The following is a 24271-nucleotide window of genomic DNA, read 5'->3' as shown; positions in this document are numbered from 1 at the left end:
AACAACAGACTTTTACTAGATTCCCACAAAGGGGAAATTTGCTCAAGATAGCTTCGGGATTGACTTTTTTTTTTTTTTTTTTTTTTTACCAGAGCACTGCTCAGCTCTGGCTTATCATAGTGCAGGGGATTGAACCTGGGACTTGACGGAGCCTCAGGCATGAGTCTGTTTGCATAACCATTATGCTATCTACTACAGCCCCAGGATTGACTTCTTCCCCCCAAAATCAGAGCACTGTTAAATTCTAGTTACAATGGTCCTGAGGATTAACTCCAGCACCTTTGGTGTTTCAGGCATTAAAGTCTGTCTGTGTAACCAATGTGCTATCTCCCCAACCCCCAAGGCAGTATAAGTAAGTGCAAAGTTGTTAACATTTTGTAGATTGCAACAAAGAACAAATTCAAGCTTCACAGACATCACTGCTTCAGCCTATAAACTTGAGGCATATTGAATAATACTGACCGAGAGTTCAGGCTCCACGATTTCTTTGGTCTCCAGTGCTTTCTTGTTCTTGGTTCCAGTATTCCCTGAGCCTCCTGGTGCAGATGGTTTCCCCTTCTTAGGAGGTCCACCACTCTGAAAAAGAGATGCCAAAATCGGACCACTCCAGGATTTTAGAACAGTGGTTCTTAAACTTTCTGGGCAACAGACTATACGAAAAATCTTATTAGAGTAAGGAATCACTCAACCAACAAAAAATATACATGTTTTTCAGTGTTCCCAGAATTTAATACAATTCCTAATAGCCGATTAGCTCCCTAAAGACCACTCACGGGGGAGTCTGCAGACACCATATTAAGAACCTCTAATTCAAAGTGAATGAAATAAATGATGGATTTAAACTATACAATATTAAGTGCCTTTAAATCTCTTACATTAGTGAAAGAATTTCTAAGTTATGTCTTCTCATGTTCACAACACACCTCAATAGCAAAATAAATTGTTATTCAAAATTATATAAAGTTTAAAATGGGAAGACTAAATAAAAATATCAGAATAAATTTTAACAGTATGGATAGCACTCAACTTTGCTGGATCTTATTTTCCTTTTCTGGAAAAACAGGGATCATAAAAGTTATCTCAAAAGAAGTTATGATAGTTATTATTTATTTAATATTTTTTTAATTCTCTTTATTTACTAGACAGAGAGAGTCAGAAGTTGAGGGGCTAGGGGAGAGAGAGACACCTGCAACACTGTTTCACCACTTGCAAAGCTTTCCCCTGCAGGTGGAGACTGGGGACTTGAATCTGGGACTTTGCACATTGTAACATGTGTGCTCAAATCAGGTGCACCACTGCACCAGCTCCCCCCAGTTATGATGTTTAAATGAATCCATGCAGGTAAAGTAGTTCACAAAATGATGCTCAGTAAACGCTGTTCACCAGCCCTAACCCTATGCTGGGGCTCAGAAAAAAAACGATGAAACTGGCATCTGCAGTAGATAACTTTATGCTTCAGAGAGTCCAAAGAACAAGTGTTGACTAAGAGTATGCCATTACCCTGGGGTATTTCCACACCATCCAAAGAGGATAGAAACCTGGCCTGGTATGGAAACTGACTAGATGGGGTGATTCTGCAGCAATGTTGTTAATGGTAAGTGCTGCACAACACTTACCAATACTATCCGACCCCTTAAAATGCACTCAGGTACCTTTCATTACATTTTGTCTTTATTAAAGTTTCAAATAACTAAACGTATTGCTGGGGATACCTGGCTTTGTCAAGAGACGTTCTGCTGTATTTTCAATGTGGTAATGAGGTAATTTCTCAAATAAGAAATACTTTTGGAGTAACAACCACAACATCTGAGATGTAGACACTATGTCTTATTAAATTCTATTTATCTTTCAGCTCATTTACTAGCCTTAGTTGCAGGTGCCTTTTTTACGGGTCCGGGCTTGGGTGCTGCCGTATCCTTTGTGTCTTTATCTCCTGCTGCTCCCGAAGCCGTTGTCCTTCCTGGCACGGGCTTACATTCTTTCTTATCAGCTGCCTGTCCAGCTTTCTTACCATGTACCAGTTCTACTTTTTCCGAACATTCTTTGATCTGGAGAATGAAATTGAGATGAACACCATTAAGCACAACATTGAGACACAATCATGTGCCACGTGCGCTTAACCTACTATGCTACCGCCCAACCCCCCAGATTGTATCTTCTAAGAACTTGCTTGTTTGTTTATAGAGTTAGGGACTCCTGCCTGCACAATTTCACTGCTCCAGAGCAGACAGAGCAGTAGGGACACCATAGTACCAGAGCTGGCCCCAGTGCTGTAGTAATCCTATATGATACCCCAACGTGAACCTGAACCATGTGCATGACAAAGCACGTACAGACATATAACATCTGGGAGCCAGGCAGTGGCACATCCTGGCTAAGTGCATGCACTACAGTGTGCAAGGACCCAGGTTCAAGCTCTTGGTCCCCATCTGCAGGGGAAAATCTTCCTGAGTGGTGAAGTAGAGATGTGTCTCTCTGTCTCTATCTCCCCTCTCAATTTCATTCTGTCTCTATCAAATAATAAATTAATTAAATTTTAAAAAGACACATAACATTTATATTCTATTATTACTATTTTACAAGAGAACTGCTTAGCCCTGGCTTATGGTGGTACTGGGGAGTGAACCTGGGACTTTGGAGCCTTAGGCATGAAAGCCTTTTTGCATAACCACTAAGCCATCACCCCAGCTCCATGTAACATTTATTTTCTATTGTAAATGGTAGTAATGATTTTTTAATTGTGTGAGTCTGAACAATGGGACACCAGCATCCTGCAATAATCAAAAAACAAAAAAGAGAAAGTATTGTTGACCAATTTAATTATAATCCATTACTAACCCTATCAAGCTTGAGTTTGTCCACATCAGCCAGGAAAGGGTTTACTGCTTTCTCACCAACCACTTTCAGAGCGGTACCCAATGCTTCAAAGGCAGCATCTCTGACTTCAGGAGCAGAATCATTGATGTGCTGTAGTCCAGAAATAAGCAAAATGATCTTGATGTAAATACTATAGATACTGATGATTTTCAGACTGTCTTTGGGTTAAAAGTTTGCCTTGACTATTCACTAAAGTTAAGTGTCGCTTTCCTTTGGCCTATATACTTATCTTTTCAAGCATTCTCTAAGGAAGTCTCTGGCAACATATTCAGCAAGTAAATATGTTCCATTTCTCTTATAATCTAAAATGCCTGGCATTCACTTGACTTTCAAATACCCCCAACTGGATGCCTATGCTCACTCAGATTCAACTGGATACCTATATATGGGCCAACTCAAAACCAAAATCTTGCCTGAGTATTAAATATTCCCCCTACTTCTAAGAACTTATACCTTAAGGAGAGCAGCACAAAAGGGCTTTAGCAAGCTCTTTGGCAGGGTCGAAGCAGTGCAGTGCCGGAAGCTTCTTGCAATGAAGAGAGACGTTTGCTGCTTGATGGTTGGATTTTTATTATCCATTACTGCTAAAACATCCTCGCTGATATTCTGGAGTGTGGTCTTTATAAAGAAAATGTGGTCAGTGAGCTTTTTGCAACTGTAAAGAATAATTGAAATATTACATTGTCAAAAACGACTTTACAGAAAGCCACAAGCTCATGCTGTTCACTTACAGTAAGGAAGATTGCATCAATTGCCTCTTGTAGAGCTTGTACCACTTGGGGTTTCTTCTCTTTGAATTTCTCCAAAATCGTTGGCACAACCTATAAAAGCGAGCGGCTGAATAACAATTCAATATCAAAAAGGAATACTAACACATACTACAAAATAGGTACACCCTGCAAACATTTGTTATTTTCTTGTTGTTGGAAAGAGAAAGAAGCCAGAATACTGGCCAAGATTTTATGTAGTGTCAGGAACTGAACTAGAGACTCTTGTTTACAGTTCACACACTCTCGTCCCTTAAAATTACTATACTAAATGAAAGAAGATAGTCACAAAGGGTCATATAAGAACTGTCAAATTCTGGGAGACAGGAAGTAGATAGTGATTGCCAGGGTCTAGAAGGCAGAAAGAGAAGAGATGACTGCTAATGCAGTAATGAGTTTCTTAATGAACTGATGAAAATGTTCTGGAATTAGATATGCTACATAAGATAAAACCATGTGTACATAACTAAATTCACTGGAATATATACTTCTAATTTTTTAAAAAATTTTATTAATGATTTAATAATGATAGGCAAGATTGTGGGATAAGAGGGGTACAATTCCATACAATTCCCATCACCAGAGTTCTGCATTCTATCCCATCCATTGGAAAGTTTTCTATTCTTTATCCCTGAGAGTAAGGACCAAAGATATTTATGGGGTGCAGAAGGAGGAAGGTCTGGTTTCTATAATTGCTTCTCTCCTGAACATGGGCGTTGGCAGGTCAATCCATACCCCCAGCATATTTCTATTTTTCTTTAGTGGAGTAGGGTTCTGGTGAGATGGGGTTCTAGGATATATTGGTGAGGTCATACTATATACTTAAAAAAAATTTTGTTAATTATCTTTATTTATTGGATAGAAACAGTCAGAAATCGAGAGGGTAGAGGGAGATAAAGGAGAAAGAAGAGACACCTGCAGCCCTGCTTCACCACTTGCAAAGCTTGCCCCCTGCAAGTGGGAACGAGGGGCTCTAACTTGGGTCCTTGCGCACTGTAACATGTGTGCTCAACCAGGTGCACCACCACCTGGCCCCCACACTATATACTTTAAGAGGGCAAATTTTATACTATGTAAATTACATCTCAATAAAGCTTATTAAAACAATGTTTGGGGAGTCGGGCGGTAGCGCAGCGGCTTAAGCGCACATGGCACAAAGCGCAAGGACCGGCATAAGGATCCCGGTTCGAGCCCCTGGCTCCCCACCTGCAGGGGAGTCGCTTCACAGGCGGTGAAGCAGGTCTGCAGGTGTCTGTCTTTCTCTCCCCCTCTCTGTCTTCCCCTCCTCTCTCCATTTCTCTATGTCCTATCCAACAACAACAATAATAACTACAACAACTAAGGCAACAAAAGGGAATACATAAATAAATAAAATATAAAAAAAGGACAAAATTCTTTAAAAAAAAAAAAAAACACAATGTTTGGCTCTGCCAAAACAAACATAAAAGTGAACATCTGTTTAATAAAAGGTACTTCTTTTTTTGAATGGCATTAAGAATTTTATGCTAGAGCTTTTAAAAGTTCCCATTCTGGGGAGTCGGGCAGTAGCGCAGCGGGTTAAGTGCAGGTGGCACAACGTGCAAGGACCAGTATAAGGATCCCAGTTTGAGCCCCTGGCTCCCCACCTGCCGGGGAGTTGCTTCACAAGCGGTGAAGCAGGTCTGCAGGTGTGTCTTTCTCTCCTCCTCTCTACCTTTCCCTCCTTTCTCCATTTCTCTCTGTCCTATCCAACAACGACAATAACAACTACAACAATAAAAAACAAAGGCAACAAAAGGGAATAATTTCTTTTTTTTTTAAAGTTCCTATTCTGGTCCTCCATGATGGTGATTCTCATATTTTTTCTGCATCTATATCCTGCATGCAATCATAAAACCATTTTTATCAGAAACATATTTTTATAAAATTTTAATTTATTTATTTATTGGATATGGTCAGAAATTGAGTGAGAAGGGAGAGATAGGGAGACAGACAGACACCAACAGCACTGCTTCACCACTTGCAAAGCTTTCCCTCTGCAGGTGGGGACTGAGGGCTCAAACCTGGGTCCTTGTGCAGTGTAACATGTGCGCTCAACCAGGTGCGCCACTACCCAGACTCCCAGAATTATCTTGATTAAACCAAGTAATTTATAGAGTAGGAGTACATAAGAGTATACAAGTCTTCCTCCTCATCTAAGACAGTGATTTATCTCTCTTGACCAAGATGCCTCTTGCCTGTTCACTACAGTAAAGAAAGAGAGAAGAGTAGCAGAAGATTCCTGATCAAAATTATATTTTCTTATACAATTACTAAGTTTAGGTCAACAGAATTATAATTTAAATTTTATTTTGTAAATGTACATTTACAAAGTAACATTTATTGAACTCCTATATATCTGTCAGGCATTGTATGAGCAGGCAAATTAAGGCCCAAAAGATACAGCAAAGCTCAATATGTTTTCAAGATTTCACAGGAAAAGATTTAACAGAAGTGGTTAAACAACAACAACAACAACAACAAAAACTAACTAAACCATGGGCTGGGTGATGGCACAGCTGGTTAAGTGCACATAGTGCTAAGCACAAGGGGTCTGGTTACACGTCTAAAGTTTTACAGACCCTTAACTTTTATTTCTCTGGTAGCAAGTTAGTCAAGATACATTTTTATTTGCTGGTGTCATGTTCTCTGAAATTATTTTTAATGCTATGAGTAAACATGCTCTAAATACTGTTAACAAGTGATGTTAGGTATTAAGTTTCACAATATGAAACTGACACATGACTATGACTAGAAGGAGATTTAATCAAGTCAGTCAAGTCATGATGTGTCTATTAAGGTAAACCTGTAAGGCCTGTATGGTATCTTAAGTAATGAAGACTAGATTTAGAAGCCAGCTAACAAGATGTCACACTTAAACGTCTCAACTTATAAAAACTGTAACCAAACTTGATTATTTCCAAATAGTACATTTGACAAGTTTTCTGAGAATAAATTCAACCAATACATTACCAGTAGTGTAGTTTATCTATGTAAGATGCTTCAGGCACGTAACTAGTTTATGGTGGTGTAGCTGGGTATTCACTACATGTGTGTGTGATCTCACAGTTGTATTTTTCACTCAGAAACAGACAGGAGGTGGCACCATGGTAATGAAGCTTCCTCCCTTGCCAGTCTCTCTTATGTGGTGCTGGAAGTCTAACCTGAGCCAAGTCCAGGCAATGCAGGCAGCTACCAGGTGAACTCTCCCTCCTGCCCAATTATTAGTTTTTTAACCCAAGAGAATACTGCAAAACACTGTATAAATCTTGCTTATTTATTAGTCTCACTTATATTAGTCCCCCTTCCAGATTTTCTTCCAATTTATTATGAGAATGGAAGAGAGAGGGAAGACAGAGAGAGTACTATTTAGTTTCGTTACAAAGTGGTGCTGGGGACTGAATCTGTCTGTAGCCTTAAGCATACATTTTGATGCTCTCAAAGGAAGAGCTAGCTGTCTCCTGGTCCTCGTACCTCAGATAAGTACTTTAAATGTCGAGTATTATACATAAAAGACAGCATTAGTTATAACTAATACATTTTCTGAACCATTCTGAGGAGTTACGTGGAAATCTACCTTGCTCAGTATAAAAAGACCTATGTCAGAGTGGTTCTAAAGTATAAAACAAACTAGTCTGCCATTCTTGGTTGTTTTTAGCTTTTTTTCTCCCCAGAGCACTACTCATGTCCGGCTTATGGTTGTGCTGGGGATTGTACCTGGGACCTCAGAGCCTCAGGCATTAGAGTCTGTTTGAAAAACCATTATGCTCTCTCCCCCACCCTGCCACTGTTGGTAACGGTTTTGATCTGTACGTAAGGAGTGTTGTCTGTTGGGGAAATGGCTTAGTGGTAAAGTGCATGCTTTGCATGCTATGAGGTCCTGGCTTAGATTTTGGCACCAAAATGAATGAAGAAAAAAAAAAGTCAAAGAAATTAAAAAAGTGTTACTTACATGCCCTGCGTATTGTCCAAATTTCTTCCTCAGCCCAACAGCCAAGCCAGTAAGACATTTTGCTGCCAAAGCCACCAACATGACATTGGTGTCCTTTCCAACAACCTAGAAAGGAGGAAGAAAAGACAAAATAAAATAGTCCAAGCCTTACAGAAGGAACTGAAAATTTATCCTCAAAGAGCTATTTATTTATGAGAAAGATAGGAGGAGAGAGAAAGAACCAGACATCACTCTGGCACATGTGCTACCGGGGATCGAACTCAGGACCTCATGCTTGAGATTCCAAAGCTTTACCAATGTGCCACCTCCCGGACCATGGGAGTGTTTTCTTATGTTCAACCCTCTACCATAAAATTCCACCAATAAAATATACACAAAACCACAACTTCAAATCACTATTAGTGGGCTGTCAGCACTGCTTCATTATACAGGAGGTGACTGATAATGGCAGAGAAGCTGAGGCCTGTTAATTTGGCTTTGGGGCACAGAAAGGCAGAAGGCAGCCTGCTACTAAAAGCATTGTATCTCCAGGGCAGCAGCTCTAACATTTCTAACCACGGTGCACTGCTGTGGGTCCCTTTAAGAAGTCCACAGGGAATCTAAATGACAAATATAATTGCAACCATTTCTCTGGGGAAAGGGCTTCTGACCTTGCAGGTGCCATTTTCTCAGGACCTGGTTTCAAGTACCCACATCCTCCCTGCAGGAGCAGGAGAAAGCACTGGGACTGGTGGAGTAGTGCTACAGATACCTCTCTTCTGTTTCTCCCTCTCAAACTCTAAAAAAAAGTTATGACAAATCATATCCTTGACTCCAAATCACACTGGGAGGAAAGCACATACGGTTAACTATGGAAGAAAAAAAAAAGCAGCACATTCTCATCAGTTTTGTAAATTTACCTACTGGTTAAACTTATTGAGGGGGAGAGTGCAAGTCCAAAAAGAATGACAGAGGACCTAGTGGGGCTTGTATTGTTATGTGGAAAACAGACAGAAGTTATGCAAGTACAAACTATTGTATTTACTGTGAATGTCAAACATTAATTCTCCAATAAAGAAATGAAAAAAAAATATTATAACCTCATAATACTACACTTTGCACTTCTTCAGTCATCCATGGACAGCTGTCAGTCGCTGATGTGCACATTTCTATGTGAGATTAAACAAAGCCAACACTGCATGCTTTCAACTCTCATACTCTAAACAAGCATCTTTTTCATGGGCTTTTTAGTGGCATGTTTCTGCATTTTTGTGCTTTTGCTGATGCTTGCACAGTTTAAAATGGCCCCTAAGTGTAGTGCTGAAGTGCTGTCTAGCATTCCTAAGTGTAAAGTGCTTACGGAGAAAATACGTGTTGGATGAGCTTTGTTTAAGCACAAGCTGTAGGACTTTTGGCTGCAAACTCAAAGCTAATCAATTAGTGCTACTAAATAAGATATATTCATCCAAACAGAATAAGCAAGGCTAAGTATTGCTCAGCTGCTGAAAATGTAACCGGGAGTCGGGTGGTAGCGTGGCGGGTTAAGCATGGGTGGCGCAAAGCGCAAGGAGCAGCATAAGGATCCTGGTTCGAGTCCCCCGATCCCCACCTGCAGGAGTCACTTCATAGGTGGTGAAGCAGGTCTGCAGGTGTCTGTCTTTCTCTCCCACTCTGTCTTCCCTATCTCTCTCCATTTCTCTTTGTCCTATCCAACAATGACAACATCAATAGCAACAATAACCACAACAACAATAAAAAACAAGGGCAACAAAATGGAATAATTAATTTTTTTAAATGTTGTAACCAATCGTCACAGGACCCTAGTCCTGTATTTTTTCTAGAAGCAGTGGTTTAGTAATCACTAACTCAGTGTTAGCATGTAACTACCATGAAAAATGAAAACTACTATAGTTAGTACTCTATCTGTAGTTCCAGGTTGATGAAGCAAGCAAAGTGGTTTTCAACAATGAAGATTTTGCTTTGAAAATTTTTAACTATATGCATAATTATTTATGTTCAGATTTTTATGAAAAGTGATGATATAAGAATTTCCAGGGGAGTCGGGCTGTAGCACAGCGGGTTAAGCGCAGGTGGCGCAAAGCACAAGGACCGGCATAAGGATCCCGGTTCGAACCCCGGCTCCCCACCTGCAGGGGAGTCGCTTCACAAGCGGTGAAGCAGGTCTGCAGGTGTCTATCTTTCTCTCCTCCTCTCTGTCTTCCCCTCCTCTCTCCATTTCTCTCTGTCCTATCCAACAACTACAACAACAATAATAACTACAACAATAAAACAACAAGGGCAACAAAAGGGAATAAATAAAATGAATATTAAAAAAAAAAAAAGAATTTCCAGGAGTCGGGCAGTAGCCCAGCGGGTTAAGCACAGGTGGCACAAAGTGCAAGGAGCAGCATAAGGATCCTGGTTCAAGCCCTTGGCTCCCCACCTACAGGGGAGTCGCTTCACAGGCGGTGAGGCAGGTCTGCAGATGTCTATCTTTCTCTCCCCCCTCTGTCTTCCCCTTCTCGCTTCATTTCTCTCTGTCCTATCTAACAATGACAACATCAATAACAACAATAATAATAACTAAAACAACAATAAAAAGGGAAAACAAATAAATATAAAATAAAATTAAAAAAAAAATCCCACTAGCAGTATCCAACTCTGTTCAATCTTGGTAATCCTCAAATTATATTTTAACTCTTTAACTTTGCTGCCAGGGCTTCATGCCTGCATGAGCACTGGGTGACAGACAGCAAAGGAGAGACACCAAACCAATGTTTCTTTTTTACTTAGTACTTTCCTGCTTTATAATTGACTGTCTCTATGCATCTCACATATAATACAGTGCAGTATTATTTGCTACCTAGCAAACACACTCTTCGTTTCTGTTCCACTAAACAGAGTCAGTAAAACAGTTCACTCTACAGTTTTCATCCAGAAAACCAGAATGTTTGGTTTTTAAAAATATTTATTTATTCCCTTTTATTGCCCTTGTTTTACTGTTGTAGTTATTGATGTTGTCGTTGTTGAATAGAAGAGTGAGAAATGGAGAGAGGAGGGAAAGATAGAGAGGGGGAGAGTAAAGATAGACACCTGCAGACCTGCTTGACCACCTGTGAAGCGACTCCCCTGCAAGTGGGGAGCCGGGGGCTCGAACTGGGATTCTTAAGCTGGTCCTTGCACTTTGCGCCACGTGCGCTTAGCCTGCTGCACTACCACCTAACTCCCCAGAATATGTTTTTGGATCAACAAGATTGTTAATTTTCTCAAAGTTTGTATCAGCTAGCATAAATCGATTGGAATACTACTCAGCTACAAGTTGAAGTAATTCCTTTTGCTACATGAAATAAAGCTAGAGAAGGGTCATGCTAAGTGAATTAAGCCAGAAGAAGAAAGGGAAATATGAAGGTTCTGACATATATAGTACCAAAAGAAACAAGGTGAGAGAATAGCTGAACAAGCTCCTTAGTTTCTTTTTTCTTTTTTGCCATGTTTTCCCCTTTTGTTGCCGCTGTTTATCGTTATTACTGTTGTTGTTATTACTGTCATTGTTGTTGGATAAGACAGAGAGAAATCCAGAGAGGAGAGGAAGACAGAGACAACTGCAGACCTGCTTCACCACTTGTGAAGTGACCTCCCCCTGCTGGTGGGCACTGGGTGCTCAAACCGGGATTCTTATGTTGGTCCTTGTGCTTTGCGCCATGTGCGCTTAACCTGCTGCGCTACCGCCTGCCCCCCTTATTAGTTTCTTGACTGAAGAACTGGGGCTAATAAATGAGGAAGGAGGACAGAGACCCACCCAAATATCTGTGGCAGAGGAACAGTGACACTTTGGTGGTGAGGTATGGGGTAAAAACAAAACAGAACAGAACCAACCACAATAATGAACAAGACTGAAGTCTAATTCCTCTGGGCTCATCTAGGAAAATAATTTTAAATAATGCTTTAAAAAGGTATCCCCACTGTCCAAAGATGATTAATAGTGTTCTTTAAATGGCGATGCAGTTGTGATAAAAATGACTGCTGAGTAAGGAAAATTCAGTGGCCCCGTCTGTTGTGCTACTACTCTTGAAATTCTCACATTTACCTTCTTTAAAGCTTTAACTAAATCCGCATAATCGCCTGCTTCTAGTTTTGGGTTTTTCACTAGCGCTTCTACAGCTTCCAGAACTTCTTTTCTCTCCTGCCATTTTTTTGCCTCCTGAAAGACACAATAACAAATAACATACATAACGGGAAAAAAAGTCTAAGCAAATAAAAGCCTACTTCCATGTGAATAAAGATATATAACTCATTTCCTTTAGACTTTTCAGAAGCTAGTTAAAAATAAAATCACATAACTATACAGGCAATCAGTGTTTTTGTTCACATATATAATTTTATTTTTATCAATCAAATATTTGCATAGCATTTCATAACTGAGAAGTTTTACCATAAATAAATGAAATAATAATCATATATTTTCTTCATTTTTTTCCCCCACAGGTTTTGTTTTCACTCTCTAGGAAAATGCTAGTAAGCAGCTGTTAAACAAAAAAATGCCAATAGGGAGTCGGGTGGTAGTGCAGCTGGTTAAATGCACGTGGCACAAAGTGCAAGGACCTGCGGAAGGATAGGGCTTGGAGCCCCCGGCTCCCCACCAGCAGGGGAGTCGCTTCACAGGCGGTGAGCAGGTGTCTGTCTTTCTCTCCCCCTCTCTGTCTTCCCCTCCTCTCTCCGTTACTCTCTGTCCTATCTAATGACGACATCAATAACAATAATAACTACAACAACAAGGGAAAATAAATATTAAAAAATGCCAATAGAAAGTCTTTCTAGTATATGTCACAGCTATAGGATAGAGGGACTTCCATATGGACATTAGAAAGACCAGAACACAATAATCATGTAAAGACTTCCAATCTTGAGATTGTTTTTCCAGATTGCGGGTATAATGCTAATCTTGCTTTGTAGCCATGAAATAGAATATAGCTCACTAAAGATAAAGCAACCATTCAATAAACTGAATACCCATTACTTGAAATAACAGGGTGGGGAGGGGAGAGTAGCTCACTTGAATAGTGGACTCCTTTGCTAGATATACAATCTATGCTTGAGCCCTGCCCCCACTGCAATGAAGGGAGTCTCAATTTTATAGTTTCTCCTCTCTGTCTTGGTCTTTTATCTAGAGTTAGCCTAGAGCAGTGAAGCACCATAGTGGATTAAAAAAAAAGGGGGTGGTGGTGGGAAGAACTGGGGCTATAATAAAAAGACAGAATTATCATTTTCAGATTATTTTTTTTAAATATTTATTTATTTATTCCCTTTTGTTGCCCTTGTTTTATTGTTGTAGTTATTACTGATGTCGTCACTGTTAGATAGGACAGAGAGAAATTGAGAGAGGTGGGAAGACAGAGAGGACGAAAGAAAGACACACCTGCAGACCTGCTTCACCACTTGTGAAGTGACCCCCCTGCAGGTGGAGAGCTGGGGGCTCGAACCAGGATCCTTATGCTGGTTCTTGCACTTTTCGTGTCACCTGTGCTTAACCCGCTGCGCTACAGACTGACTCCCAGGTTATTTTTTTCAACTAGAGGACTTACTCCCCAGGTCTGTAGTAACAGGGATTGAACCTGAGATCTTAGATCCTCAGGCATGAAAGTCAGTTACATTAATCAACCCCTTCACTACCTTCCCACTCCAATTTATCTAATATTTATTTCGTAAAGAAGTTAGTATGATACTCAAAGAACTGACAGCAGAGCTAGGAAGACTTTAACTACCAGGTTGTGGCCATTATGGAAGGTACTGTACCAACTGCTGTAGTAATAAAGCAAGAAGAGTCAAAGATTTCGTCCATCAGGCAGGGAGGATCTCCCATAAAAAGTGGTAACAGAAAGATACAGATGTAAGCCATACAAGATTATCATTACTTTTTTAAACTTTTAAAAGTTATTTATTTGTCATTGGATAGAGACAGAGAGAAATTGAGAGAGAATTGATAGAAAAGAAGAGAGACAGAGAGACGCCGGCAGACCTGCTTCACCGCTTGTGAAGCGACTCCCCTGCAGGTGGGCTCAAACCGGGATCCTAACCGGTCCTTGCGCTTTGCCTGCACTAGGAATCCACTGCTCCTGGAGGCCACTTTTTCCCTTTTGTTGCCCTTGCTGTTTATCAGTGTTGTAGTTATTATTGTTGTTGCATAGGACAGAGAGAAATGGAGAGAGGCGGGGAAGACAGAAAGGGGGAAAGAAAGATAAGACACCTGCAGACCTGCTTCACCACCTGTGAGGCGACTCCCCTGCAGGTGGGGAGCCGGGGGCTCAAACCAGAATGCCTATGCCAGTCCTTGCGCTTTGCACCATGCTCATTTAACCCACTGTACTACCACTCGGCCCGAGAATTTTTTTTTTTATTGTTATTACTTGGGAGGATGATAAGCACTGATAGCAGGTGAGCAAAGGCCCAAGATGCTGCTAACTACCCTACTATGAACAGGACAGACCTCCAAATAAAAGAATTATTGACCAAAAACAGTTAATAGTGCCACGGTCAAGAAACTCTGGAGTAAAATAGAAGCACAGAGAAAAGGGATGAATTTTCAGAACTTTTTTTGGTCACCACCAGGGCTTTACTGTTCCATGTGAACTTTTTCAGATACAGAGAGACAAAGGGAAAGACACCACAGCACTGAAGCTTCCCCCAGTATGGTGAGGCCAGGCTTGAACCAGGGTCTTGTATATAGTAAAGTAAATAACCTTCCACAGGAGCTATCTTGTCAGCCCTTGAAGGGGCAGTTAAAGGTATAATCAAAGAGATAAAGAGGAAGTCGGGTGATAGCGCAGCGGGTTAAGCGCACGTGCTGCAAAGTGCAAGGATCAGCTTAAGGATCCTGGTTCGAGTCCCTGGCTCCCCACCTGCAGGCAGTGAGGCAGGCCTGCAGGTGTCTATTATCTTTCTCTCTCCTCTCTGTCTTCCCCATCTCTCTCCATTTCTCTTTGTCCTATCTAACAACAATGACAACAACTACAACAATAAAAATAAGGGTAACAAAAGGGAAAATAAAAAGAATTAAAAAATAAAAGAGATAATGAAGAAGTCAGAATAATGTTCTAGTTTTGGCAAGAAATGTACACAATTGACAGGGTGAAAGGGAGTACACCAGGAAAGGGCTCGGTAGAGCAATTATTTACACTTAGGCAACTATTTAAAATTAAATAAATGAAAGGGGATGTTTACCATTACTTACAATTTTGTCATAAAAGTCTTTGGGAAGTTTGGAAAGAATTTCTACTGCTTCCAAAAGTTCATAAGTATCTATCTGTGGTACCTCATCACCATCATCACCACCTTCCAAAGGGAGAAGCAAATAAAAAACAGTTATCAGTCCCTTTATACCTGTGATCAAATCTTGATGGAGAAAGGACCAAAATTACTAATCCTACAGACAACTTATATCGTTCTAAATGGCAGTCCTACAAAATATGCCTAGTGGCTACATTTCTTTGATAGAGGGTCATGCAGACCTTTCATACAAACCAGAGTTTCTATATAATTGGCTCACCTCCCTCCGCATCTCCACCAGCTGACTGCTGTTGTTCCAATTTAGCTTCTAGTTCTTGTTGGGAACGCAGGAATCTAGTTGGTCTAGGAACACCTGTTGGCAGTTTGACCCATTCTTCTTCTAATTCTTTCAACTACAAATATAAAATGTCTATTAGCCTTGTCTAATTGATTAGCCCAGTTTAGGTTGGCATGTAAACCCTTCTATATAAGGGATGCTTAGAGGATACAGTGGCATAATGAGAGGGGGAGGGAGTGGATGTATGAGCCCTGAGTTTAGGGGAAAAGTGGCACTTCTGATACTGGAGAAATACCGTGATCTTTTTATTTATTTATTTTTTAATTATTGGATAGAAACAGAAAAAAATCAAGAGGGACTGGAGAGACAGAGAGACACCTCAATACTACTTCAATGTTTGAGAAACTTCCACCCTGCAGGTGAGGGTTGGGAGCTTGAACCTCAGTCCTTGTACACTGTAATATGTGCACTCAACCAGGTGTGCCTCTGCCTGCCCCCCGGCCCCAATAATGTAATCTTGGAAAAAAAACAAACAAAAAAACCTTTCTGGTCTCTGTTACTAGAGAAAAAACTCAACAGTTATATTCAGGAGCTATAAGAACCCAATTTTTTATTTGTATATTCTAACAAGTAAAAGATAAATTTAATGTATTTTCTTCAGTTTAAGTCAAACTAACAGTATTTACTACACTGAAGACTTATGACTAGACACTTAGAATAAAACACTAACTAGAGTTCCCTCATCTGCATGAATTCAGATACATTATCACAAGATAAAGTATCCCAAACCAAAAAAAGAAGTATCCCAAAGCAGGTGGAATAAAAAAAATACATTTTATCTAAACATATTAGCTAACTCTTGCCAACTTCATGATAAAAGGATTTTTTAAAAACTGATATATTTAATAAATACTAGCATACTAGAATTACAGAATGCATGGTAACTCAAAAGAGAATAAAGGTAACAGCACGGATAGCACTCTATGATCAGAAAAAAAATCAAAATGGTTTCAAAGAAAAATACATGACAACAGATTATGTATAGTAATGACAGAAGGGTACTATCTTCATATTAACATTATTTGAAGACAAGCAAAAATCATGATGCTTTACCTGGACAGAGTTTATATTTTGTAACGGGGGTCTCAGAGCATCCCGAATCCATCTGTAGATCTCCACAGCAAATAATTTGGCTTCATCTCGAACAGCCTTGTCTCGGGACTCAAAGAGTTTTGGCAACACTTTGATAACTGGCTTAAGCAAGATGATTTTGGAACCAAATTCACTAGAAGTAAAAATTGGGAGGGGAAATGAAGTGTCCTTGAGTTGCCTTGCATTCATTCACAGTGCCAGATGCATGTGTGTGTGTGTGTGTGTGTGTTTTCACTCATTTGTACATATTATTAAGACTGGCAGTGTTACACTCCTGACTTCAAAACTATCACACAACAGAACACGTTAGTTTCTTTGCTTTAGTGTTTCATGGGAACAACAGCTGTATTCTAACTTCTTTTAGCATAGTATATCTATAAATAACATATATTTATATCTATCTATCTATCTATTTATCTATCTATCTATCTCTATGTATGTCATTATAGTTTAAGATCCCAAATAGATAAATTTAGCTTTCTGATTCACTGATAATCTTTTAGAATACCATCTCTTGAATAGGAGGTGTTTGTTTTGGTTTGTGGTAGTGTTGTCACCAGGGCTTCACCTTCCCAGACCTAGTTTTTTTCCAGATAGAAAGGGGGTGCAGGATGGTGGTGGTGGTGAGATTCCATTGCACCAACGCTTCTATCAGTATGGCGAGGGATAGGCTAGACGTGGGTTACACACATAGCAGAACAAGTGCACTATCCAAGTGAGCTGTCTTCCTCAACAACCAAGCAAGAGAGGTTTAGTTACAAACTAACACTGAGATTCTATAGTGGGACATATGTATAATATTTACTACCTAATGTTCATAATGTAACAAACATGTACATTTATCTCCTATGTACAAATGCAGAAAAATTTTCAGTAATAGGTGACAGATTCCAACATGGTAAAGAGATTGTGAAAGTATTCCCCTTAAAAATAGTATTTCACAAAACAGTGAATTGTGTTGTTTTTAGATATAATATAAAAATAAACTAGGTGGGGGTAGATAGCATATTTGTTATGCAAACAGAGTCTCATGCCTCAGGCTCGAAAGTCCCAAATTCAATCCACCATGCCACCATAAGCCAGAGCTGAACAGTGCTCTGGTTAAAAAATAAATAAACTTTAAAAAAATAAAGAATAAACTAAATGATCTCTTTTAGATCCTCTTCTATTTTGATATAAAATAATTTTTTTTATTTTTGCCTCCACGGTTATCACTGGGGCTTGGTGCTTGAGCTACGAATCCACTACTCCTGGGCTATTTTCCCCTTTTGTTGCCCTTGTTGTTTATCGTTGTTATTATTGTTATTGGATAGGACAGAGAGAAATCGAGAGTTGAGGGTAAGACAGACAGGAGGAGAGAAAGACAGACACTTGCAGACCTGCTTCTCCACTTGTGAAGCAACTCCCCTATAGGCGGGGAGCCAGGGGCTTGAACCAGGATCCGTAAGCTGGCCCTTGAGCTTCATGCCATGTGCGCTTAACCTGCTGTGCTACCGCCTGGCCCCCTAAAATAATGTTTTAACTTGGTTTAACAAATGACTAAAGCAAAAAATAAGAACATATATTGGAGGGTGGGGTAGGCAATGGCACACTGGGTTAAGCACACATACTATGCTTCACAACAGTGTTCTAGAAGTCTGCATTAAGGCCACAGAAAATTTTTGGTTTACTGAAGCTACCACTAATGAAGAGAGCTTGGGGAAACTCAGGTTCTAGAGTCCTAGTGACTGCTCTATTGATAGATAGTTCACTACAGATTCTGAGATGGTTTAGGGCAAAGAATCACACAGGATGGGGCTAAATAATGCTATCTATAAGGAAGATCTAAGAAGACCTTTATCCTTCTAGCCAACTTAAATATGAAGTAAGAGTTTTTTGGTTTCGTTTTTTGTTTTTTCCTATGTGATAGGACAGACAGAAATTGAGAGGGAGTGGGGAGATAAAGAAGGACAGAGAAAGAGAGACTCCTACAGTACTGCTTCATCACTTGTAAAGCTTTCCTCCTGCGGGTTAGGATCAGGGTCTTGAACCCAGGTCCCTTGCACATGGTAATGTGTACAATTGACCTGGTGCATTACCACCCACCTCTGAAATAAGGGTTTATAGTAGCATTCTAGATTACAAACATCTCACATGAAGGCAGAAGGTTATAGTGTAATACATATTTTTATTGAGAGCCATCACCAAGGATAGAACAGTTTGACTGTTAGATGTCAATTCACTTAATTTCAAAGAGAAAATGAGAGTACTTTGTACTACCCATACAAATGCCTGCCTCCTAGACAGTAGGATAGAAACAAGTGGAAAAAGTATATACAGAACTAAGTAAAAATCAAAGAAAACAATGATTCAAGGAAAGTTATCTTTATTTACTTATCTGTTTTTGGATAAAGACAGAGGCAGAGAAAGACTGAAAGAGAACATAGCACTGAAGCTGCTTTTAATACACTGGAGGCCAGGCTTGAACCTAAAGCAGCACACTATCCAACTGAGATATCCCATTGGCCAGTAAAACCCAGACATCCCTCTCTATTTTTTTCACTATAGCACTGCTCGGCTTGGCTTATTATGGTGATGGCTGGGATTGAATCTGGAACTTTGGAACCTCAGGCATGAAAGTCTTATACATAACCACTTTGAAGTCTCCCCAGCCCCCTTCTTCCTTTCTCTCATCGAATTTTCTTCTTTTTTTTTTTTTGCCTTCGGGGTTACTGTTGGGGCTTGGTGCCTGCACTACAAATCCACTGCTCCTGAAGGCCATCTCCCGGCCCCCCCACTTCAACCCCCACTGTTGTTGCATCTAGATAGGACAAAGAGAAACTAAGAGAGGAGGGGAAGACAAGAGGAAGGGAGAGAAAGAGAGACACCTGCAGACCTGCTTACAAGGCAACCCCCTTGCAGGTGGGGAGCCAGAGGCTCGAACAGGGATCCTTGTGCTTCACACCATGTATGCTTAACCCAGTGCTCAACTGCCCGGCCCCCTTTCATCAAATTTTCTAAAAGGGTCATATGACCGTGGTCCAGAAGGTGGCGCAATGGATAAAGCACTGGGTTCTAAACCATGATGTCCTGAGTTCAATCCCCGGCAGCACATGTACCAGAGTGGTGTCTGGTTCTTTCTCTCCTCCTAATCTCTCATGAATAAACAAACAAATAAATTTAAAAAAAAAAAAGTTAATATGACCCAAGCAAAAGTTTAAGCCTTACAAATTGAGGACAATTTAACAAAATCTAGTGATTTTTAAACACTTTTACATACAATAAATACACCATAGAACCATTTTCTCAAAAAGTAGGTCAGAGTCAAAAATCACAAAGGAGTTGAAGCAGAAGGGTCTTTACTTCCTTGGGCAATATATTAATATTTAGGATTTCATTAGAGCTGCTTTTGAAAGTATCTGTTGTGGACAGTATTGGGGACAGGATATCGGATTAGAAGGACTGCAAAATCAGAACAAACTAATGGTTTGTCTAATTTAGATTTCTATAGCGAATTACAGCCATTTGTTCCTGAGAGAGACCCCATTCATGAAAAACTTCACTACCAAAATAAGAAATACTCGAGTTGAAAATAACTTCTTATGTAAGAGCAAAAATTATTTTTGACTTATTATTGCTGTGCTTGTTTAAAGCCATGTAGAGTTGGTTTGTACTTTACTAATAAGGCATTTAAACAAAGCGTTGCTTTAGCCAACTGTGTCTTTAGCCAGCATTTTAAAGTACATAGACTTATGCTTGAGGATAACAGGAGGAAAAAGAGCTGCTTAAAATTCCTGAAGAGTGTTTTTCCACAAAAAGGTCTATCTGAGAATAATTCCAGAACATCCCCTGGTCATCCTCATCAGAAAAGGATTTAGATTAAATAGCTAGCTACACACCATATGTGGAGGCTGCCATGACTCAATACAAAGTGCCATGCAAGAGGAATTAGAGGAATGACTAGTTTTTCCAGGTCACTTCGCTGACTGGTATGGCATGCCAAGTCAAATTCAGCAGTTTTCACTTCTATTTCAACCAGAAGTCCAAACTCAACTTAGTCTAATGAATAAGCTAAAAGAGAGGGAAAGAAGGAAAAAAAAAAAAAAGTCTTACCTTAAGGCTTTTCTTAGTGTCTCTATACAGGCCACTATGATTTTGGGGTTCTTATTGTCCAAGCCTTTCAGGAGCTCTTCTTGCACAGCCTCTGCCTTCTCAATCTCTATGTACATTAGACAAATCTCAGTGCCGAGTTCCTTGGCTTTGGCCTTGGGCTGGTTGAATACTTTACTCACAACGCCTGACACAACTTCTCCAGTGGTTCTGCAATAAAGATTATGAACAATCACAAAAAACATGCCTTAATGCATAGAGCTAGAGAGAGGTCCAGGAAAAAGGGAAGGAAGATGGGTAGATAAATAAGTACTTTTAAAAATGCTTACAAAAATAAGTCTCTAATTTTTAACTGTATGTTCAAGAGCATTTAAAAAACCTTATGCAAGGGTGGTAGCAAACATGTTACCATGTGCAAGGACCTGAGTTTGAGCCCAGCCTCCCACCTGAAGGGGGTAACTTCGTAAGTGAAGTCCAAAGCTCTTCCAACAAAACCTCAGAATTTGATTTTCCCTCCCTCCTTCCTTCCCTTTCTGTGGTAAAGCAGCAGCAGAAAGGAAGAGAAAGTGTGAGAAAGATTACAGCAACAAAGTTTCCTTCATTGGGTGGGAGGAGGGGTCGTACATGGATTGCACACACAGCAAAGCAGAACACTATCCAAGTGAGCTGTTTTACCAACCCTAAGTTTTAGTTTCTCTTTTAAGATTTTATTTATTCATAAGAAAGATAGGAGGAGAGAGATAAAGAACCAGACATCACTCTGGTACCTGTGCTGCCAGGGATAGAACTTGGGACTTCGGGTTGCACAGCGGGTTAAGCGCACATGGTGCAAAGCGCAAGGACGAGTGTAAGAATTCCGGTTCGAGCCCTCGGCTCCCCACCTGCAGGTGAGTCGCTTCACAAGTGGTGAAGCAGGTCTGCAGATGTCTCATCTTTCTCTCCCTTCTCTGTCTTCCATTCCTCTCTCCATTTCTCTCTGTCCTATCCAACTACAATAATAAAACAGTATGGGCAACAAAAGGGAATAAGTAAATATTTTAAAAAGAAGATATATTAAAAAAAAAAAAAAAAAAAAAAAAAAAAAGCTCAGGACCTCATACTTGAGAGTCACTGTGCCACTTCATGAACCACTAAGATTTGGTTTTTTTGTTTGCTTTTTGCCTCCAGGGTTATTGCTGGGCCGTGCTGCCTGCAGTATGAATCTGCTGCTCCTGGAGGCCATTTTTTCCCTTTTTGTTGTTGCTATTGTTGGATAGGACCAAGAAAAATTGAGAGAGGAGGGGAAGATAAAGAGGGGGAGTGAAAGATAGATATCTGTAGACCTGCTTCACCACTTGTGAAGTGGGCCCCCAGCTCCCTACCATGTGCGCTTAACCTGAAATGCCGCCATCTGGCCCCCTAAGAGTAAGTTTCTGATATGCTTCCCTCTAGAGATCATGTACCATCTATACATCCGAGAGTACATAAAAGATAAATGAAAAACAAGCACCAAGAAGCTATGGATGTAAATAAATTAGCATCTTTTACACATACTAACATTTAAGGATAGTAACCTATAAAAATATATGTCAATCCATGTAATAGTCAGAATTTTTTTTTTTTTAAATATGATTAGTTAGTAACTACTTACTTTCCTGCTACATGGGCATTTTCAATATAAACAAGTGCAGCCTCTAATCCTTTCAATTGAACCACTGCATTGGAATCAGTTACAAATTTTTTTATCAGTCCTAAAAATTTGGACCATTCTGGGCTCTTTTCATCCTTTATTTTCTGGAAGATCTTCAGGGCCTCTTCATAGCCACTTAACCTTGCTTTCCATAGCTAAAAGAAAAAAATTTTGAAACAAAATTAATATTAATACCTGCTGTTAATTGGGATATGGAATGTAAAAATATTTGTTTATAAGGTAAACAAAGGACCCTGTGAAACAAAAAAAGAATATTAAGACATTCAGAGAGTTTTCAGGGAAAATTTACTAACAAAGTTTTACTTGTAAGTATTTAATGTATATATTGTCCTAAGGCCAGGAGTTGGGCGATAGTGCAGGGGGATAACTGTGCGTTGGGCAAAGTTCAAGGACTGGCATAAGGATCCTGGTTGCAGCCCCCAACTCCCCACTTGTAGGTGGGGAGCTGCTTCACAGGCAGTGAAGCAGGTCTGCACGTGTCTCCTCCCCCCATCTTCCTCTTCTCTCTGTCCTATGCAACAATGACATCAATAACAACAATAATAACTACAACAATAAAACTACAAGGGCAACAAAAGGGAATAAATAATTTTTTTTAATATATATATATATATATTGTCCTAAGGCCATCCATCTAGAATTTCAGACTATTAAAATGTAACTCACTTTAAAAATTCTATTTCAGGAGGCCAGGTGGTGGCGCGCCTGGTTAAGTGCTCACACTACAGTGCACAAGGACATGGGTTCAAGCCCCTGGTCCCCAGCTGCAGGAGGAAAGCTTCACAAGTGGTGAATCAAGGCTGCAGGTATCTCTCTGTCTCTCTCCCTCTCTATCTCACCCTCCCCTCTCAATTTCTCTCTGTCTCTATCCAATTGTAAGAAATAAAAATATTTTTAAAATTTTAAAAATTCTATTTCATTTTTTATTCAGCTGTTGGTTATTATTTGTAATATGGTATTACATAATACATAAGAAATTATCCTGACTGGACTGTCCAATCACCAACGTATAATGGTGTTTTTTTTTTCCTAGTTATACTGTGTAATCATCAGGTAGTTGTTTTTTAAATAATTTAATAATGAAAGCGATAGAGAGAAAGATACATATAAAATACATTCAGAGAGAGAGACACTGATCAGCTCTGGTTTATGCGAGTGTTGGGGGACTGAACCTAAGACCTCAGAGCCTCAAGCATCATTATGCTGTCTCTGCAGAACCATCAGGCAGTTTTATACTATACAAAACTGCTAGCAAAATAAGCACAGATAGTGGAATTTGAGCTCCAGAAAAGTTTTTTTTTGTTTTTTTTTTCCAAACCAGAGAACTGCTCAGCTCTGGTTTATGGTGGTGCAGGGGGCTGAACCTGAAACAGAAAAGTTTTAACTTGGGGCTGTAGAGATAGCAATAATAATTACGCACAAGGCTTTTATGCCTGAGGCTCCTAGGTCCCAGGTTCAATCCCCAAAACCACCATAAACCAGAGTGGGCAGTGCTCTGGAGTTGGTGTACTGCATTAAAGCAAAAGGCTCTGGGGTTGGGGGAGGGTTCAGGTCCCAGAACATGAAGGTGGAGAAGGATCTAGAGGGGGTTCAACTGCTATGTGGGAAACTGAGAAATGTTACCCATATACACACTGCTGTATTTTACTGCTGATGTAAACCATTAATCTCCCCAATAAAGAAAATCAAATTAAATTTTAAGAAAAGTCTTACCTTGTGTTCACATTTTTGATCAACCGGCAGTTTCAACCACTCACTATCATCTCCCATTGTGCTTCCAGTTTCTCTTTAGGGTTAAGAGTAATTCCTGGTCAGAGTAAAAAAAGAAAAGGGAAAAAAAAAAGAAAGAAAGAAAACTCTATTAACTCTACCAATCAAGCAATCTCTTGAGACTGTATGACTTTTCTTAGATTGTGATTTTTATTACACCAAAAAAAGAAAAAACAAACAAAGAAAGCTTGCTTATCTTCTGCCGTCTATTTTATTCCCTTTTAAGAACATTTTAAAAATAAAATAAAGTCCAGAGCAGAGGGTAGATAGCATAATGGTTATGCAAACAGTCTCTCATGCCTGAGACTCCAAAGTCCCAGGTTCAATTCCATAAACCAGAAAGGCGGGTAAGCCCACGTGGTGCAAAGTGCACCAACCAACCTAGTTCAAGCCACCCCCACCACCACCACAACCCC

General features: G+C 39.9%; 1 protein-coding gene across 1 annotated transcript in view; it reads right to left on the bottom strand.

The window, feature by feature from the left end:
- CKAP5 (cytoskeleton associated protein 5) overlaps window positions 1-24271 on the bottom strand; it is a 102377-nt gene that overhangs the window by 54157 nt on the left and 23949 nt on the right. The window contains exons 2-14 of the mRNA XM_060176484.1: window positions 23799-23892; window positions 22026-22219; window positions 20399-20605; window positions 16268-16439; window positions 15137-15269; window positions 14822-14922; window positions 11681-11794; window positions 7615-7719; window positions 3609-3698; window positions 3331-3495; window positions 2839-2967; window positions 1866-2048; window positions 463-576 (exon numbers count right to left, since the gene is read on the bottom strand). Of these exons, the coding sequence (XP_060032467.1) occupies window positions 463-576; window positions 1866-2048; window positions 2839-2967; window positions 3331-3495; window positions 3609-3698; window positions 7615-7719; window positions 11681-11794; window positions 14822-14922; window positions 15137-15269; window positions 16268-16439; window positions 20399-20605; window positions 22026-22219; window positions 23799-23855 (1764 nt within the window). The 5' untranslated portion in view covers window positions 23856-23892. The remainder of the gene's footprint in view (window positions 1-462; window positions 577-1865; window positions 2049-2838; window positions 2968-3330; window positions 3496-3608; window positions 3699-7614; window positions 7720-11680; window positions 11795-14821; window positions 14923-15136; window positions 15270-16267; window positions 16440-20398; window positions 20606-22025; window positions 22220-23798; window positions 23893-24271) is intronic.

This window comes from Erinaceus europaeus, chromosome 17, assembly GCF_950295315.1.
Source record: "Erinaceus europaeus chromosome 17, mEriEur2.1, whole genome shotgun sequence".
Classification (NCBI taxonomy): Eukaryota; Metazoa; Chordata; class Mammalia; order Eulipotyphla; family Erinaceidae; genus Erinaceus; species Erinaceus europaeus.
The sequence above is the reverse complement of the archived record's forward strand: the minus strand, read 5'-3'. Positions and strand labels throughout refer to the sequence as shown.